At 41.2% G+C, this 20398-nt stretch overlaps 1 protein-coding gene across 1 annotated transcript in view; it reads right to left on the reverse strand.

The window, feature by feature from the left end:
- Positions 1–20398, reverse strand: part of COL22A1 (collagen type XXII alpha 1 chain) — a 192740-nt gene that overhangs the window by 139216 nt on the left and 33126 nt on the right. Inside the window, exon 3 of the mRNA XM_072925037.1 lies at positions 15449–15523. Within this exon, the coding sequence (XP_072781138.1) occupies positions 15449–15523 (75 nt within the window). The remainder of the gene's footprint in view (positions 1–15448; positions 15524–20398) is intronic.

Genomic DNA, 20398 nt, shown 5'->3' on the forward strand with positions numbered 1-20398 from the left:
CCTTTACTGAAAACTCCTTATCCAGGAAACTTGACCACATACGCTTTTCATATAATTTTAATACAACTTAGTCCAATCAATTTACCATTTATCAGGAGCTATTAATCTTGGTGGAAGACAGTTGCCTAAAGCTTCTGACTTTGTTCTAACAAGGTATTTTTAGCTCAATCTTAAGCTAAAGATTTAGTTAGATTTTAAACTTAAAGCTTAACCCACAAGTGAGTTCATGCAGCTCCAGAACAACACGGTCCCAGCCACAAGGAACACAGAATCTTGTGACATGAAGTCCCAGGTGCTAAACCCTGAGAGGGGCAGTTGGGGGTACAATGGTGCCACAAATGCGTCCAGTTCCTGGAGGTGCAGAGCTGTGTGGATGCAAACATCCTGCTTTTAGCTCCAAACTGGCTCCACAGGGTGCAAATCCAAACTATCAGCCACTCCCAGAACCAAACACACTGTGGAGTTAGAGGCAAAGGCACTGTAAAAGGCAGGTTGTGAGCAACTGAGCAGAGAATATGTGTTTTAATTTTATTCAGGCTATTCCAACATTATCTCCCCCTCACACATGCACAATTAAACACATTAACTCCTGGTTTTGTAATTCCAGCACACAAACCTGGTGACATAAGTGTTGCTTATTTCCATAAATTGCTTTTAAACTATGGCAGTCCTTTAAAATTTTTTTCAGTGAGTGAGCTCTTAAAACTTTTCTGGGATAGATAAACATTTTTATGTGATTAAATTAAGCCTGAAGATTCTTGGATTTCTTAGTTGTCGTCCTCAACCTTTCAGGCTGAAAGGCACTGCAGAGCTTGAAAACAGCTTCAACAGGAAAAGGCACCAACCTAATGATATTATTCTTCACATTTATATGAATAAATAGTTGCAAAAACCTGTGTGGACCAGTACTAGGCAAACCAAAACAGCAAACAGCAAATAAAATGTAAAGCTTCCATAATTTTCTGGACTTTTTTCTGAAGAAATTACTTCTTCTGAGGAAATATAATCTTAATTGTTTGCAAAGACAGAAATGGCTGTCTGGTGCCAAGTTGAGCCCTTTAGTACTACAGTAACTTTCCTGGCTGTTGACAGCTTTTCTTTTTTGTCCACTCTATTTTCCGCTATTACTGGGCACTTGGGAAGGCAAATAAAGCAGTTAAAGTGCTCCAGGGCCTCATGGCTGCACCTCATGATCACCTCTGCAGCAACTCCAGTGATACACCCCTCTGACACACTGCAATCAGCCACGATTGCAGCTGTAAATCAGGGTAAACAGACCCCACCAGAACATGAGAGCTCTCTCCCGGCTGTCACAAACAACTCCATGACTTGTCCCTGCAGAACATATCCCTCATCCACACCAAATGAGGGGAGTCATTGAGTGCTGCTGGCAGGAACAGCCGCTCTGACTGGGCAAGGAACTTGTTAACCATCCCCAGGAGAGCAGCTGTGATGGAGAAGGCTGAAATGCTGCCCAGGTGAAATCCTTGTGTCCAGTCACCAGAGGCTCCAAGCTGTGAAATCCTGATCACTTCACGGGGCTTGTAAAGCTCCCTTGCTAAAAATGCACAAGTGCAAGATACAGGACAAGAAGTTCCTGCCAAATTATCCCATCATTAGCTCAGACCCAAAGGTGCTCTTGTTACCTCTGACAACTCAAACATTCACATCATGAGCAGCTCTGAAGCTGTGCACACTGGCATGCTTTTCCAGTGGAAACAAGCATCAGATTCGATCAATCTCTTCTTTTCTTTTTTATTTTTTTTCCTGAATTTCCTATCAAAATTCCCTTTTAAAAGCCTAAATAACACCATATCAAAACTACTTTGCAAGCAGAATTTGGTGTAATGAAAATATGTCATGCTTTTACAACATAATCCCATTTACATTTAGGATTGGATAAAGCATGAAAGTAAATCATAATAGGATTTTATTTTATTCAGACTATGGATTGGCAAATTAAAAATTGCTTTCTCTATTTTTAATTAATTGATGAATGAGGATGGCTTTTTGAAAGATTAAATGTAGATCCAGGGAAACGTTAAGTCCTTAGGTGTGTCAGAGGCCACACTCAAAAGCAAAGTTTTTTTTACTTTAATCACACTATTAACTTATTCTGTGCCAAATTTAAATATTGCCAAGCTGGTGAGATAACCTCCACTCTTGGATACTCTATTTACAACCAAAGCCCTTAAAGGTAAGGGACACTTTTTATTGAAAGATTTCAATAAAATTACAAAAAAAAAAATTGTCAACAGGCCATACACTAAAAAATTAAGAATTCTGCCAAGAATGAGATGCATCTCACCTAATTTTAGCTATCTGAAAAGGAGACATATGATGGATGCAGGTTTCCTCAGTTTCCTTGTGAGTCAGCAGAGAAATTAGGAGTCATTGAGACAACTCATCTTGAAGACAGGCTGAACCCCTACCTGGAGTGCCTCTTTCCTTTCAGCAAAAAGGGAGCTCATACAGACAGGAATTTTTACTGAAGTTGTCTAAAATATATTCTGCTTACAGGGAATACCATCCATTTTGTGCAGCAAGTAAAGCAGAGGTGAAGAGAACAAAAATGTTAACAAATCCCACATAACTTATATTCACATTGCTTTATTTGCCATCAGAATTGCATAAAGGTTGCAGATTTTTAAATTCAGCTTGATTAACCAGCTATGATTTTCAAAATGTCTTCTGAAGAACAAAGAAAGAAACAAAGATAAAGTATTATAATTTGAGCTGAGAAGGTCCTCAAGGCAGATAACCCAAGTGAAACACACAAAGAAACACACACACCTTGGCAAACCTCCAAATGAATTTGTGAATTAAGGGAACCTCTATGATTGTTTCAGCTGAAAGACAAGCAAATATATTATTACCATCACTATTACAACTACTAGTAGTGTTACTACTGTTAGTACTAATACTAGTACTATTATTACTGTTATTTTGTTTACTTTGTGTGCCTGGAAGCCCTTTGCATGGATTATGTTCCCTTGACTTAAGGAAAGGAACTGGAATTGTGAGGGAGACGGCATGGAAGTTTTAATTTTGATTTTTTTTAGCTTTGAATTGCAATGTTAATGTAAAAAAATTAAAAAATAAGCAATGCTGTGATAATTTCTGCAACACCTGACCAGGACTTTCACCTAGCAGTGGTTGTTCACTAACATTGAGCAATAAAAACTGTTCCATGAGATCTTTCCCCAAAGAGTTAAATGTGTCACACAGCAATTCTGTGCTGGAGTTACAGCAGAAATAGTCTATTTTTTGGTTTTCCCACCACCAAGGAGGCACCATATTTTCAGTAGCATATGGAATATGAGATGCCACATGTAACTTCCCAGTCTTCTCTACAAAGTGAATGGGAAAGAACAGACCTGCCTAAATTAGCAAGGGCAAAGATGCTGTTACCTCTTGCACCATGCCCAAGCACAGGGTGAAAGATAGGATTTTCCTGTTCTCAGCTGCTTTGATTTAAAAGATGGCTTTTTGTATAGCAGGGCAGGTGTGGTTTCCCAAATGGCTCATAAACTGCTTAATCAGTAATGCCATAAACATGACATGTAATAAGATGCTCTTTGATCTTCAGCCTCTTACTTCATTAGAGCTTCTAGAACAATATGTGGCCACTGAAACCCTCTAACATGATTACATCTCCTGAAAGCCAGCAGACCCTAGTCCATACTAAAATTAAAATAGTCAGCTGACAGAAAAGCTCAGATTTGTAACAGCATACTTGGCTTGAAACGTAATTTCTTATGCACTGCTCTGCTGATCAAATCAGCCGAATGTCTCACTGCTTGAGAGTTATAACCCCCTTACAGGAAGCAGCCTGTTTTCCAGAATCAGAAAGCACACCCAGATATTTTTGTTGCAGGGAGAAGATGGCAAAACTTGGCACTGGACAATTTATACATCATCTAACTGCAACATGCAGCCAGATTCTCTTTTACAGGACAAATGTCCACAGTGCACCCAGCACCTTAAAGCATGGCCAAAGGATGACCCAAAGCTCTGTGCTCATTCTGTGATCCTACAACGTTTGTTTCAATATTTTTATCTGAAGACCCAATTAAAGGGGCCATGATTAGTTGCTCTGAGTATGGGCTGTATTTCTGCCTGGCTCCATTAAGGATCTTATATTGGCAGCATGGTGGAAGTTGTTGTGCATGTTGAGATTTTCCTGACTCTCCTGTCTTCAGGGGAAAAAAAAAAAAAAACCAAAAAAAAACCCAACAAAAAAACCCCAAAAAAAACAAAAAAAAAACCAAACCAAACCAAACAAACAAACAAAAAAACAAAAACAAAAAAAAACAGAAAAAGAGAGAAAAAATGTAACTTTTAATAGCCAGAAAACACAGCAGTGAGCACATTTGGAAAGGCTTCTCAAAGCAGGACAGAGTCATTGACTTCTTGTTTTGCCCGAAACAGCTTTCTGAAAAAAGTCTCCTGCTTTGTGTTCCCAAGGATCCCAAGATAACACCCACAGGGGGAACAACTGAGCTACTACTAATTGTGAAAGTTTTTGTTGAGACAACAACCTGGAGAGGAATGTGGAAAGTGGTTGGGAAAGGGATCAGGGAAGGCACTGGGAATCACAGCCTTGAGTGTGGTGTCTGGAATTTATTTACTACACTGGATTGCCAGCCACAAGCACTAATATCAAACAAAGCAGCTTTTGCAGGAAATGCTCCATCCTCTGCTGTTCTTGAAACTCCCAGCTGAATTATCAACTGAATTGTCAATGCACTGATGAAATGTCACCAATGGCCATGATCAGGGGAGTTGTCATCACCTGTGCTTCACTGACACTTCTGGAAACAGCAATCTGCACAGCCTGTGATAAAATAGCTCATGCTACTTTAACTGGGGATGGTCAATGGCACTGAACTTTATTCAGTGTATGAATTCATGTGAAAAACAGTAACACCTGGGAGGTGTTTTTCAGCAAATTCATGAACTTGTCTAACATCTCTGCACTCTTGAAAGTTAAGTTTTCAAGATTTCCTGTGCCCACAGGGAAGAGCCTGTATGCCCTCAGTGAACCTTTTAATTCGTCTAGTGTAGTCTGCAATGTTATTGCCAGTGTAAGGAGCCCTCATTTTTGTTACCTTAGTTAATTTCTGTGCTAATGTATAAACTAAAAAATGAGGAAAAAATAAGCTTTCATGCCATAAAATAAGGTTAGATGGTATATTTAATGTGATAGGTCTAGCAATCAGTTATGTCAAGGTAGAGTGTAGATGAGGTAATTTTTTTTTTTCTCCTGTAGCTAAACATTTGGCATCCTTGTCTTCCACAGTGCTCTATGCTGAAAGCAGCTATTTCTGGACAGCCAAGATGTGATTCAATTCAGGGCTGGAGTAGAAGAATCTGGATCCCAGAGGAAAGACCATTTGCTTTATTCAGCATGTGTTGCTGTTATTGTTACAGTAGCCATTATCTGCTATAGTATTTTTGCTGTTCCTGACATTTCTTCCTCCACAGGAAAAGAAATCCTGACAAGAGCTGAGTGAGTACCAGATTTTACGCACATTTTTAAGATTTCACTGAAGTGTTCATCTCAAAAGATCTTCAACCACATCTAATCGAATCCTACTTTCTTCCTGTTTGAAGCCATTTCCCCCGTCTGATCACCACAAGCATTTTTAAATGTCTCTCTCCAGCTTTCTTCTCAGCCCTCTTTAAGTACTGAAGGTTGTAATGCCCTGTCCCTTCTCCTGGCTGAGTATCCCCAGATCTCACAGCCTGTCTTCACAGCAGAGGTGTTCCAGCACTCTGAGCATTTTTGTGACCTCCTCTGGACTTTCTCCAGCAGTTCCACATCCTCCTTATGTTGGGTACCCCAGAGCTGGATGCAGCACTCCAGATGGGGTCTCACGAGGACAGAATCGAGGAGCAAAACCCCCTCCCTCAACCTGCTGCCCAGAGGGCTTTGGATGCAGCCCAGGACACAACTGGCCTTTTGGGCTGCAAGAGCTCATGGCCAAGACATGTTGATCTTCTCATCCACCAGCACCCCCAAGTCCTTCTCCTAAAGGGCTGCAATCAATACACTGTCTGCCTGGACTTGGTCTTGAGATTGCCCTGATCCACACGCAGGACCTTGTACTTGGCTGAACTTCATGAGGTTCAGCCCCACCTCTCCAGCCTCTCCAGGTGCCTCTGGATGCCATCCCTTCCTTCCAGTGTGTGTCTGCACTCACTGCTTCGTGTGCTCAGCAAACAAAGCTGAGGGTGCCTCAATCCCACTGTTCATGTCACTAAAAAAATGTCAAACATTGTCAGCCCCGATGCCAACCCCAAGGAACGCCACTCACCACTGGTTTCCACTTGGGCATTGAGCCATTTACCACGACAGTTTGAATGCCAACCCATCCAATCCAATCTGTCCAATCCATGTCTCTCCAATTTAGAGACACGCATGCCATGCAGCAGTGTCAAATGCATTGCACAAGAGCAGGTGCACGAGTCTTGCAGCTCATGCTGCTTAGACCTGTGACATTGCAAATGTTTGTAAAAAAAATGTTCCAACTATCTCTGGCTGTCAGAAGAAATTACTTCCAAAGGCTTACAAAGGATAAGAGTTCTGTCTTCTTGCCCTGTTTATTTCACTGTGTTCTACCTCTCAAGCAAAGGTGGAAAAAAGAAGCAGCTTATTTTTGTATGGGTAATTCACACCACACTCAGCTCTCCCAGCAGTTTGATTCATCATCATCAGTCAGGAGTGGTTCCCTGACTTACCCCCAAAACGTTAAGGACTGCACCTCTGGAGGAACAAACCAGAGATTTATTGGCTGCCCACAAGCCCTGCATGAAGCACTGCAGTGGTGACTAAATGGGTTGAACCACTCACTTAAAAAATTAGTTAGCTAAATTTTACAAGAAGCTTGCAAGGGAATTTTGGAACTATAAAACTTTCCAGAGTCTATATATTAAGGGTCTCAAGAGTGCTTTAAAGAGATTCTTGCTATAAACCCTTTTTTCCACTGATGTTCCAGCTGGGATTCAAGCAGCATTTCATGCTGACCCAACTTTCTCCTCACCAGATCCCCATATTCCAGTAGGGAGAGCAGCTAAGAGCTTAAGCTAATGATGAGATTTGGCTAAAGCAGATGGAACAGGTCTTACCCCGCATGAAAGAGGTATCTTCCAGCAAGCCTAGTACCTTCCAGGTCATACTCAATAAGGTGGCTTAGAGCACATTTTAGATGGTCTCAGTTTTATAAAATTTATATACCAGATTCACCCCTGGTACATGATGCCACCACTCAGACTGTTGGTTTACTGCTCCTGGTTTGCTTACTCTCCTTCACAGCACTGGAAGACACAATTTCTACTTTTCCTTGGCCCCAGGAAAGGAGCAAGACACAAGAGTCCGATGCAGACCACAAAAAGGAGTTTGATGTCAGCTCGAGCACCAATCCACATTTGGGATTATGAGGAGCAGAAATGTTACTTGTGGTATACAATGGAGCTATACTTCAAAAAAGAGCAATCTTCCAGAGGCAGTGAGGCAGGTGAACAGGTAGTAATTGAACTGAAATATGGGGCCACTCTTTCAAAAACATCAGTCTAAAGTTTCAGCCAAAACAGAGGGGAAAAATACAGCACTTGGTATCTTTACACAAGAAAGAAAAGATAACACTTCAGGAAAGGAAAAATAAATATAAACCAGTAAGAAAACTATGCCAAAGATAGGAGAGTGAATTAAAAATAAAGAAGCAGGTAAGTGAATACACAATCCTAGCCCCCCCACCTGGTGTAAAGGCTGTTGTAATCTAACCCCCAGCATGCTGTAAAAACAGGAAATAAATTCATGTATACAGCAGCTGCCTCTGAGGCAGCACCTTTCAACACTTGATCCCATGTTAATAACACACCACTTTATGTGGTGCATTGTTCTGTTTATCTACATCTGTCCCCTGCTTCTCTCTTACCCTTCTGCCTCTTCAGTTTTCAAACAGTTGCAAGTGGCATATTGAACAACACTGAAAGCTGGTTTTGACACTGAACTCTTTGGCTCATTGCTGAAGGCTTTTCTTGTGTTGAAGTCATCTCCATTTTCTCAGTAATGGATGCTCGGCTTGGTGCCACAGGCCCTCTTTCAGCTCCTTCCTGCTCCAGTGATTTACAAGATTAAACAGGGGTTCATTACTCCTTTGATGTCCTTTGTGCGCCAGATAGGCTTGTACCAGCTGAATTACCTGAGACTATTTGAATTAGGTTCTGGTTTTAATTAGTTCCTCTATTTTGAAAGCCTCTTTTGAGTTCCTCAGGTGTCAAGGTGTTCTGTGTTCCTCCAGAAAACCATGAAATGGCACATGTGGAAAATCATCCCTTGGGACAGCAGTGGGGAAGGGAGGACCTCAGTACAAGCAATTACTTTTTATTTTTAGTATTACTTTTAAGGTAAGAAAATACAATTAAGGAAAAACATCTTACTAAGACCTGCAAGATTTTCCCTGTAATGCTGCCTGGGCTGTAAGAAAACTTGACCAATAAGCTGTTCATGAAAATAAAAATATTCCCATTAATTTTAGATGTGGTGAACAAGGCATAACATGAAAACAAGCAGGGACTACTCTTTAGGAGACTGGCAAGGTTGCTTATGCCAGGTGACCAGTACAAAACAGATTAGACCTACCCCAAAACCTGTGCACTGTTGTCATCAGAGAGAATTCTCATCAGGCAGATTAATTTAACTCCAAGAATTAGGAATATTTTGTTCAGATTCTATATATGCCTTCTTCCCTTTATGTGTCCACAACAACCCAAAAGCTTGCACCGATGAAAAATCCATGGGATGGTTTCTGAAGGAGAATTAATCTAAAATATTTGGACTGAAAAATATATAAAAGTATATCACAGTTAGACAACCTATTAGTCTTTTTATAGCCAAAGGATTAGTTGCTTCTTGGGCTATGAACAGTCAAAATTGAATTTATTTCCTTTTCATCAATCTCAAATGCACTGGAATAAGAAAACTGCCTAGATTGTTTAACTTCTGGGAGAAAGCAAATACTACCAATCAAAGAATCATGTTCATGTGCATGATTAACTCTTGCTAAACCTTCTTTGTGAATGCAGATGTCAGAATTTGTCACTGCTGGGACTCAGACCAGAGAAAGGTTTTCACAGGGACTGCTCTGCTGTTACCAGTTTACCTTCTGCAGAAGCACATTTTAAAGTAAATTCAGTTTTCCTTTTCCATATTTCCTAACATTTTTGAGAAGCTCAGCCAGACTACCTGCTCCAGACCTGATATTGTCAGATCATTCACAGTGTCAGGAATCCACTGAGATCCATGGCCTTATGTAACAGCTACATCTCTGACCATATTAAGAAAAAGGATTAATTTAAAACATGTTTTTTTCTAATTGAAAGATCTCACCCCAGCTCTGTTGGTGCCACCCTGGTTGTGCATACTTTAGAGGATGCCTCAGTATTTCCAGGCTCCTAATCCCAATGCACACTTTGGTGACTCCCCACTCCCTGTTGGGGTGACTATACATTTTTCACTCACCAATTCTTCAGTTTCCTATAGAAGGGAAATTCCTTGTCACACAAACCCTAGAGAAACCAAGGTTCCCATGTTGGATAACTGGTGGGTCTGGACACTGGGCATGCACAGTTTTCAGCCAGCCCACAGGACTGCAGTGGCTATGCTTAGAACTACAAATGATTTATTGGTAATTATTGTCCTGCTTGACCTGTTGTGGTTTTTTAGAGCTACTGGATATTAAAATGCCTTTGAACACAAGTGAACCATTTGTCAACCTCTGAAAAACTTCAAAGACCTTTTAAATGCAGTGATCTAGGCTCTAGTGTTGAGATTAACTATTGCACAGTAGAATGGTAGAATCACAGAATTATTAAGGTTGAGAAGATCTCTAATATTGAGTCAAACCATTAACCTAACACTGCCAGGTTCATCACTGAGCCATGTCCCCACGTGCCACATCTGCATGCCTTTACAATCCTTCCAGGGGTGATGATTCCACCAGTTCCCTGGTCAGCCTGTTCCAATGCTTGATCCTCTTATCAGTGAAGATATTTTCCCTAATATCCAAACAAAACTTCCCCTGGTACAGCTTGGGGCCATTTCCTCTGGGCACTTGTTAACTGGCATGAGACAATCCTGTTCCTAGTTACAGGTCAGCTGTTCCTTTCCCTATTTTCTTCTTAGGAGTTACATCCAATATTGCCAGATATCTGTAGGTCAGGAACTCAGTTTTAGCTCAGACCAGTTTCACATTTTCTGGGGGACTCCCTAGAGAAAATGTGGAGGGAGGAGGAGATAAGAAGCCCTGAGCCCTATCCCATTAGCACAGCCCAGTGATGGGTCACTGAAAAACACGAGAGCAAAGCGACTGTGCCATGGCACAGCAAAGCTTCATCCTTCTGCCCCATCTCTCACAAATGTCCCACACAGCTGCTTCCAGTCCTGCCTGTGTGTGCATAACCCCGAGGATGGAGAGGAGAGTGGTGGTGCTGCACCAAGAGCAGCACTGCACACGGGCAGTCTCTGCTGGCCACCACTCTGTCTCTGCATCCCGTGTCCCAAGGCAGTGATCCCTCACAAATCCCTGCAGCTCTTCATGGACTATTCACTGGCAGCTTGGGGGCTTCCCAAGCAGACTGCCAAGTGCAAAGGGAGGGCACAATGCCTGTCCCACAGGCACCACAAATACACTTCTTTCCCCAGGAGGACATTGGTCGAACGTGCTCGTCCTGCAGGTCCAGCAGCCTGGACACTCCAGTTTTCTCATACTACCACGTGCTTTAGTGGGCAGATATACATAGTCCCAGGGATATTGTAATTAGCTAGAGAGTCACTGGCATCTCTGGAATGTGAACCCTGTGCTGCAAACCACAGGAACTGGAGACACACTGACAGCTAAACACAGCCACTGCAGTCTGTAATTGTAGGGGACTAGTTTTACAACCAGTGCCTTCCTCAGAAAATGCCCAAACACCCTTTATAGAGTCACAGAAAAACACACAGATCATAAAAGTTTTGGAATTTTGGTCATTTTCACATGGAGGTTTTGGAGACAGGGAAGAGAGTTGGAGGCTGAGGTCAGTCTGTGGTACAACCCATAATGCAATTTTTGCTGCTGTTCACACACACAGCCTGTGTGGTTACTTAGGAGTTAAAGTCAGGGCTTTCATGGTCTCCCTTGCCCCATTAACACCATCCAGTGTGGGATGTTTGATGCCATATGCTGGCTGGAATTGTCCTTCCCCAGGGTTTATTTTTCTTAGCACTCAGTGGAAATCACTTCAGGCCTTTCTTTACTTCCATGGCAGAGTCCCCTGAAAGCAGCAGCCAGTATCTGTTGAGGATTATTATCTCCTCTGGTAATGTTAAGGACTAGAGCTCAGCTCATGCTTAATTCTAGGGATCATCCAGATTCCTGCAAGCAAATCCCATATCCAGCAGGTCTAGTCTAAAATACAAATGATTCAAATGTGAAGTCTTGATACCTCAAGTATAATTCATTTTAAATAGCATACATATATAGCTTTGATGCAATATTATGACTCCTAAAAATACACAAAGGTCACATCTGCAGGATGCAAAACATTATCATTGTGTTTTCCTGTTTGGTCATGACCCTTTCTTAAATGCTGATGGAATGAAAATGACAATTCAGCATAATAAGAGGTATTAAATGCAATAAGGGGGGGAGGGGGTGTTATTGAGCATTTTAGGGCAGATGAGTTAAACCCTCTTTTGTCTTTATTTCTCTTCCAAAAAACCCATTTGAAACATAGTGCCCAAAAGAATGCTCTAAGGATTTTGTTCAAACCATTAATAGGAATTAGTTTAAAATATCAGACTTCCTGGAAGATAAAGTAATATTCTAAGTAGATTCCTTGCTTTCTTTGAAAATTCCCTGTTTATTTCTAATGCATTCAGCAACATATTCAGTGTTATATCCTGAATTCACTTGTTATGTACTGTTAAGCAGATGCTGCTTCACTTCACTGACAAAATTTTCTCAGTAGTAAAGCTGCCTATATATTCTTGCTCATGCAACCCTTCCTGAATGCTACAGCTGGAGATTTCTTATTTAAATGCTTTGAGACCAGAGGTCAGAGACTACAAACCTCTGCTCTGAGAGGACTCAGGACTATCCATCACTGTTTCTTTGTCTCCATTAGTACTACTTCACCTCTTGTCCCAGCACTTCATATCTCTGACAGCTTCAAGCCTTTCTCTGATGTCTTGAATATATGTCTTAAACAGCTGATAGTCATTTCCTATGGCTGCCTTTGTCCTTCAGCTTGAGTGGTTCCCCTATCTCTCTCCTGCTGTTCTCCTGATTTATTAGCAGAGAGCAATATTATCTTCCCTTTCCACCTGCACACTGCAAGATTACCCAAACCCAGGATTTTAATTGCCTCTCTCTGGCTCCTGAACACACTAAGAGCTCCTCAAGGCCAAATTCATCTTTTCCTGAACTAAGGAGGTCTGAACAAACTTTTCTAGATGAGCAGTAACCAAAAGCCCTGTCCAGTCTCAGGAATTATTCCCTTCTCTTGTCCAATATCAACCTTTGCATTTTCCCCAGCTCTACAGGACTGTGATGTACAAACATTTGCTGACTAAGACCACATCAGTTCCCACAGGAGGAGTTTATAGTTTATAGTTCTGATATTGATCCATACCTACCAAAACAGGCCTTTTAAACTGACCAGGTTAGTTGGAAAAAAATCCCTGATCCATAGAGTGGAAAGTCACAGGGGAGATTAGACTTAAAACTAGACCCTAAAGGACTTCATCACTGCACACACTCTAACTCATTTTTCCCTTTTCTAGAAACTTCATTATTCTCCCTGCCAGGCAGTTTCTACCTCATTTTACATTTATTTATCTCTACCTTTTTTCACTTTAGCAGCGACTTTCAATGCAGTACTCAACAAAAGCAGATAGACGAGATTTACTTAGTCCTGTTTGTCTAAAGAAAAGAAATCATCTGTCTTTTAAAAGGAAAATACCAGTTTAGAGCATTGTTTCTCCTCCAGATCACAATGGGTTTTTTTGATGTAGCTATTTGATTTTGCAAGGAGCCACCTTCACTCCTATTCTCAGCCTCTGATTTAACAAAATCCCATGAATCTTCCACCTCAGCTACACCACTGTTTCCCTTTATCTCACAGAGTTCCTCTTTTTATAGCTCATTTTATGATTTGGCTTCTATTTTTAATTCTGCTGATACAGAGTGACTCAATTCATCCACTTAGATGCAAACAGAGAACTAAACGTAGCAGGTCATGATATAACTTGTATGCAGGCAGGATAGACAAGAAAGGGCTGGAACTGGCGATGCCTTGTGTGACACAATTGTCTGTGCCTTCTCCTGCTGCATTTCACCCAATAAAAATATAACAAAAAAAATCCTCAGAAAGATTTTTGGCACTCAGACCCTCAGTTCTGGGGTCTTGTCCCTCTCTGAGAAAGGAAAAGCTGTTAAATCTAAGAAGAGTTTAATTATCCTTTGCCCTGTCCCCAAAATGAGATTTACTGCAACTTCTACTCCGTGAGACTGCAATTTGAGTCCGTCTATAAACAAGCTTGTGCAAGATATAGCTCTGAAATTAAATTAAATTAATTAAATGCTGTAACTAATCTGTTGTTAAGACACTGAATGCAACAGTAAACATTTACCTGAACAGATATTCCTTAGGTCAAATAAATTACAGCCCCGAATTATCAGCCCAATCAGATGTTGCAAAAATTTAATTTCTGCTTATGGAATTACCTAACATAGTGGCTAAAAAAAAAAATCACTTTGATACTGACCAAACTGGAAGAGTGCCCATAAGATCTGTGAAGTGTCCATCTTTAGAGAAACTGAAAACTCAATTATACAAAGTCTTCAGATATCTGATGTAATTTTAAAATTGGCCAAATTTTGAAGGAGACCCTATTTTGAGTGGGAGTTTGGACTAGATGATTTCCATAGGACCCTTCCAACCTGAACTAATATACAGACCTAAGAAAGCAAACTCATTTTTTATGTTAACATTCTGAATTTTGACTTCTTTCCTAGGAGGGAAAAGGGACTTGAAGATAAAAGGAAAAAATACCTCAAAAATATTACAGAAGAGCCCAAGAGTCTATATATATGTATATGTATATACACACATATGTAAATATTACTGCATATAGGCACGTGCACCTAAAAACTTTGGTGCCAGATCTGAATTGGGATTCCTGTCCTGTACATTGCTCAATAAAAGATATGTTTTAGAAGTCAAATAAAAGCATAGGGTCTACTAGTTAGCACTTGAATCAAAATTCAGATAAACATGAACTGGAAATCGGAAGTCACTTGTAGCTCCATTCTTCTGGAAAGAATCACATAGAAAGTGATCATCTGAGAAGGGACTCACTCCTCCCACTCATTCTGAGCAGCAGCTTCCACTGCAGACAGGTTCATTCAGAATTAGGAGGGTTGAGTTGCTCTAAAGTTTGCCCAGTCCAGAGACAGGAGGACTTTCAGGACAGGTTAAGGTAAGACCCAGCAACAGACAGCAGCTCAAAATCGGTGTTTGCGGATAATCTGCTTGGGTCTAATGGTCACATAAGGTGTTACCACCCAACATTATCACAGGCTCAGATGCAATCAGACTTCAGCCAAAATAAGCTGCCCACAGACAGCACAGTTGGGGCTGGTTTTTTGTGCAGGCAATGAAAATCCTCCAATGAAAAAATTCTGAGTGAGTAGCCAAGCTGTCAAACACGGAGCATTTCTATTCATAATCAAGCTGCAGAAGAACTTTCAGCCTCTCACTGCAGTGACTTATTTCCTTGGGTCATTCACAATATTCCAAATGCAACCTTGATGGGCATCTTTTCCCTGCCAACAGCTTGAGCAGTCTTGGGAGGCTAGACAAGAGGCACAGTCCATGCAAATATCTAACATTAAGTCCTTTAACTGGCTGAAAAGTTATATCAGACCTCACAGAAAAACAGAGCTATCACCAGACTGCATTTCCCCTTCATCTCTCACCAGTGCTTCAGAAAATCTTTTATTTATATAAATGCACACATAAACCTTTCTCCAGTGGTAATTACCACTCTGCTTGGATTTCCACAACAATCACAGATCAAATAAATGGACATTAAAACTCACTAACTGTGCAGCAGTGAGAAAAAGTGATCTCCAGGATTTATTGCACTCCACTAAGCTCCACTGGCTTTTTAATTTGATGCCATATCAAAAGAAAGTTTGTGATTAATTTGGTGTTGGCTGTCAACAGATAACTCATTTGGAGCCCCACAGTTTCTAATACACTTCTTCACCACTGAACACGTGTTGGAATAAGAAAATTCCATCCAGGAAAGGTGTAATGAATCAGAGCACCGCACAAGAAATGTACAGTTATGTTATTTCAGTTCACAGAGGGACAGCAGAAAAGTGTGTCTGTTTACCTGGGATCTCATCAGTGCCCCCATTGGTGTGTTTGAACCGGTCTCCTTCCACGTGGACATTTGGACACAGGACATCTGAAAAGCAAAAGAACCAGTACAAAATTACCCCAAGGTAGCACATCATTTTGGAAGCTGCAGAACTAACAAAGGCTCATCTTCTGGGTTTTGTTCAGAACTTGCACATGGCACCTCAGCAGTAATTCCATCCCAGGTTCTGCCCATCCTAAATGCCCTTCCTCTCCCCTATAGCCTAACTTCATGATGGACAAGAGACCCAGTGCACCACGTCTGGTTTTGAGCCACTTTTTTCTGCCTGACCAGACAGGAAGACAGAATAGATGAACTGAGCCTTTCCATCAGCTGGGAAAACACTCTGGGTTTGTGTCTTTGCCTGTCTGTAAATCTGCATGAAAGTCACAAAAATACTTAAGAAAATACAGAATGTGCTTCCACTCTCAGCTTGGCAGGAAGGAAAGTTCTGAAAAGCCAGCTGACACTGGGGTGCTGCCCAAACTTTTCAGAAAGGACAGCTCCTACTCTGGAAAACCTCCCTGACTTTGTTCAAGTAGAAGTTGGAGTTAAATGACTAAAACTTTGCAGAGTATCCACCCCTACACACAGGTTTTAAAAAGTCATGAAAGTACCGAGTCTTTGTCAGCCATTTCTCATGCTCCCAATTAGTGTCAACACAATTGCAGATAAATGCATTTCCACAGACAACTGTCTAGGTACCCACCCCTGTCCTGCCAAGTCTTTGAAATCACTTTTATTTATGCCTTCTTTTCCCAGATCAATAGGTTATTGCACACTTGTAAACAATGGGAACAGGTAGCTCAAGGGATCAGTTTAATGAGAAGTACTGGTGGAGATACCAGGCCTGTACCTGTTCAATATTGCAATTATAATAATAACAAAACAACAATAACGATAGTACAACAACAATAATAAATAGATATCATTATATGTACCACACTGGACTTATTAGAGGGCCATAAAGATGATCTGAGGCCTGAAGCACCTCTCCTGTGAAAACAGGCTGAGAGGGATTGGGTTGTTCAGCCTGGAGAAGGGAAAGACCTTCCAGGAAGACCTGATAACATCTTCCACAAATTCAAAGGGGCTTTCAAAAAGTGTGGAAGGGACCTTTCACATGGGCAGATAGTGATAGGGACATTCTTTTATTACCCCTTAAAGAGCTGTAACCTCACTTCTGCCTTTATTTTACAAATGTCTATGCTCCTTTTGACTCCTCCCCTCCTGCCTGCATCTAAGGAAGGATCATAAATAGCTGACAAGGGAAATAAGTTTATTGCAATGCTCACTTTGCAGTACTTTCCAGCCACAAAATAATTCACAGAGGCTTGAATGAGGTTGGTATTTTCCCCATCTCATCCAGCACATCCATCAGTCCCAAGGAGCCACCAGGTCCCATTGCCACACCCAGGGCTGCATTGTTGGCAAGGCAGGACAAAAGCTGCCCTTCTGTTGGAGTCTTTCTGTGAAACCCTGACACAGGTGAACATTCTAATCTCACAGAGCATTTCCACCCATTTTTTCTGCTACTGCCAGGCAAAACTCTGAGCAAACACTTGTGATGCTCACAGGATTTGCAGCAATGAGCACCCACTGAAAATGGCAGAGACAGTAAAAAAATCTGTACTGCAGCTAAGGCTCCGCTAATTTGTAAATCTTTACAGATTTACAGAAGAGTTATACATGTCTGACCTGAGCTTTCAGCCTCTGCTCCTTTTTACATCCTCTGCTTGCAGTTGCCTTTAAATATGTAGTGTTTAAAACTTCTTTCTTGTCTGCAACCTTATAGAATATTCTGTCAATCATCTGTTTTATCCAAAATTTTTATCAGCAAAAAGTGTGCATTTATATCCACGAGGTTCATGGAAATTTTTAATAGCACCAGAAGTGCTAAAAATCCATTTACAGTTGCACCAGGAATGATGACTTTCCACTGACACCTGCTACATGAGATCAGTCAGCTTTTAATCCATTGTAGAGTGCTACTTTTTAATGAAAATGCAATTCAATACATAGTAACCATGCCTAAGAAAAATGTACTTTATGAAAGAACAAATGTATTTTATCAAGGTAGTTACCATATCAACCAAACTGTAACTCTGCTGAAGAAAATTAGTTGTGTTAGTAATGACTTCTTTCTCATAAAATTATAATTCTTGAATAGGGATACATAATAATTCCTTCTCTGTAATACTTTATTCACTGGTTTCAATATCAAATATTACTTTTTTGTGAGTGAGATCAGGGAAATTGCTCTATACCATATATATATATGGACCATTTTTTCAACTTCTAATAGTTTTACATTGTCATCATTTCAAAGGGCCATCATTAGAGGGACTAGGAAGCTCTGTGTATGTAAATTTGCAGATGACACCAAGCTGAGTGATGCTGCTGACACACCTGGAGGATGGGACCACCCAGAGGGACCTGGACAAGCTCCAGAAGTGCCTCATAGAAATCTCATCAGGTTTAACAAGAGCAGGTGCTGGTGCTGAACTTGGGCTGGGGCAGCTCTTAGTATCCATCCAGGCTAGGGAATGAAGGGGTGAGAGCAGCCCTGCCCAGGGGGATTTGGGGGTGCAGGGGGTGAGAGGCTGGGCAGGAGCTGTCCCTGGGCCCTGGCAGCCCAGGAACCCCCCATGTCCTTGGTTTGCCAGAGTTTCTTGTTGAAGGAAGAATTTCTGAAAGTAATTTAACTGCAGATACCCACTTTTCTGTAAGCAAATCACACTGAGAGCTGTTTGATGAGGAGGGACTTAAGCCTTGCTTCCAAACATCTTTTTTTTAGAACCTTCCCTATGGAAAAAAATCCCAAAGCCCTCAAATATTTTAAATGCAAGAGACAATATGTCCTACAGAGTACATGTTCTGTAAAGAGACGTGTCAGAAGAATATGCTGGCTCAGGAACATTCACTAACACTAAAATAACATTAAATAACCTATTTCAGCTAAAATGTAATGATTGGGCTGAAAGTTTGGAAAAGTGATCTGATTGTTTGAGTTGCTTTGCCCCCAAGCCATTTCAAACGAAGTGCAAGGAAATGGGATGGAAAACAAAGGGGAAATAAAAGAGAATCAGAAAGGAGTGGAGACAAAAACGTGGGTGGAGAAGGAGAGGAAGGGAAGGGAAGGGAAGGGAAGGGAAGGGAAGGGAAGGGAAGGGAAGGGAAGGGAAGGGAAGGGAAGGGAAGGGAAGGGAAGGGAAGGGAAGGGAAGGGAAGGGAAGGGAAGGGAAGGGAAGGGAAGGGAAGGGAAGGGAAGGGAAGGGAAGGGAAGGGAAGGGAAGGGAAGGGAAGGGAAGGGAAGGGAAGGGAAGGGAAGGGAAGGGAAGGGAAGGGAAGGGAAGGGAAGGGATTCCTAAAGAGAGAGGCAGAGAGGGAAGGGAAATGGCAGTATTATATCTGTTATAGCAATTCCTGGCTAAGAATGGTGTGATTCTGCTGCCCCTTAAGTCTTTCTATAGAGAAACCTTCCCTGTAAAGTGACAAACACAAATTCCCATTGCCAGCTTTCCATCCTTTTGTCCACAGGACTCTACTGAAACAGTTTCTTACTTTTCATCTTAATTCTTTCAAGGATAAGCAAACCCTCAGCTGCCAAGGGCTCCTCTGGGGACTGGTGTATAATGAATGCTGAACATGTGTAGCTGTCAAGTTCGACAAGAATAAAGTAGAGAGGTGAGAATGGAAACACAAGAAGGTTAAAGCAAACATTATTTATTATCATGTTTCTTTTTTGGTTTTTTTCCTTTCCAGAAAACAGAAAAATCCTGAGAGTTTCAGGATTCCAGAATCTCAGCAGCACACAGTGCATTGGCAAAGATTCAGACACTCTGGATCTTCATTATTATTCCATTCCCACAAGAAAAAAATCTCTAGTTTATTTCAAAAGGTGTGATACTCCCAATCCAAATATTTGAGTTGTGTAATCCCCTGACACAGGCTAAACCCTGAGGTTTAGCCCCTCATAATCTTGTCCGTGAATAATGGGCAAATGCAGGACAAATGCAGACTTCCTTAAAAGTTGTCTCCCAAAACTTTATGGGCAGAAAAACTTCACAGGCAGACAGCCTGGTAAGAAAGAGGAATTTGGGTTAAGGGGTGGGTGGGTTTCATATTCTTACGTAGATAGTACTGCAAATTTTTTCTACATTGAAATAATTTTCCCATTGAAGATTGCACTTAAAGGGGAAGGGGCCTGGTGAGAAAATTTTTTTCTTAAAGTCAAGAATATTTCATGAAAGTAGTTTCTCAGAGGAGCTTTCCCAGAGCCCATTAGCTCTGTTCTTTAATTACGCAGGCGGTTCTCTGTGCAGCAGTTCCTCCAGCACTTCTAATTCCCTGCAGTCAGTTGATGACTCCTATATATAGTACTACCTTTATTTGTTCTTCGCTTTTCTTTTATAAAACATTGCGCATAGACCATTTTATAGCCTCCAAATTTAAGGCTTTTTCCCCCCTCATTCTTTTAAAAATGCTTCTTTTGAAAGAATGCCTCCACTCTCTGCCCATATTAACTGAATATTTTTTGGCAAATGTTTGTTGTCAGATATTCTTTTCCTGCAAATAACCCAATCCATAAAGTGCCACCCACCATGGAAACAAATTTATAAGGAAAAACGTGGCATTCTTTTCAGCTACAGTGGCAGGCAGCCCTGACAGTGTAATGATACTGCAGTAGTATCTGTACTAACATTATAATTTGTAGCAAGGTGTAGGTACAACAGAGCATCACAGCAATTATATTATTACACCTTGCAGCTTAATGCCTTGTGCAACTCTCCTTTTCTGAAATCACACTGAATCTTCACACCATGGAGTCTGAAGTCCATCAGTGCCAGGAAAATCACTTGTTTCTGGCTGCCACAATCAGCCAAGGTTGATTAAGTCTTTTTTTCTTCAAATAAAGCCTAC

Source organism: Taeniopygia guttata, chromosome 2, assembly GCF_048771995.1.
Source record: "Taeniopygia guttata chromosome 2, bTaeGut7.mat, whole genome shotgun sequence".
Lineage (NCBI taxonomy): Eukaryota > Metazoa > Chordata > Aves > Passeriformes > Estrildidae > Taeniopygia > Taeniopygia guttata.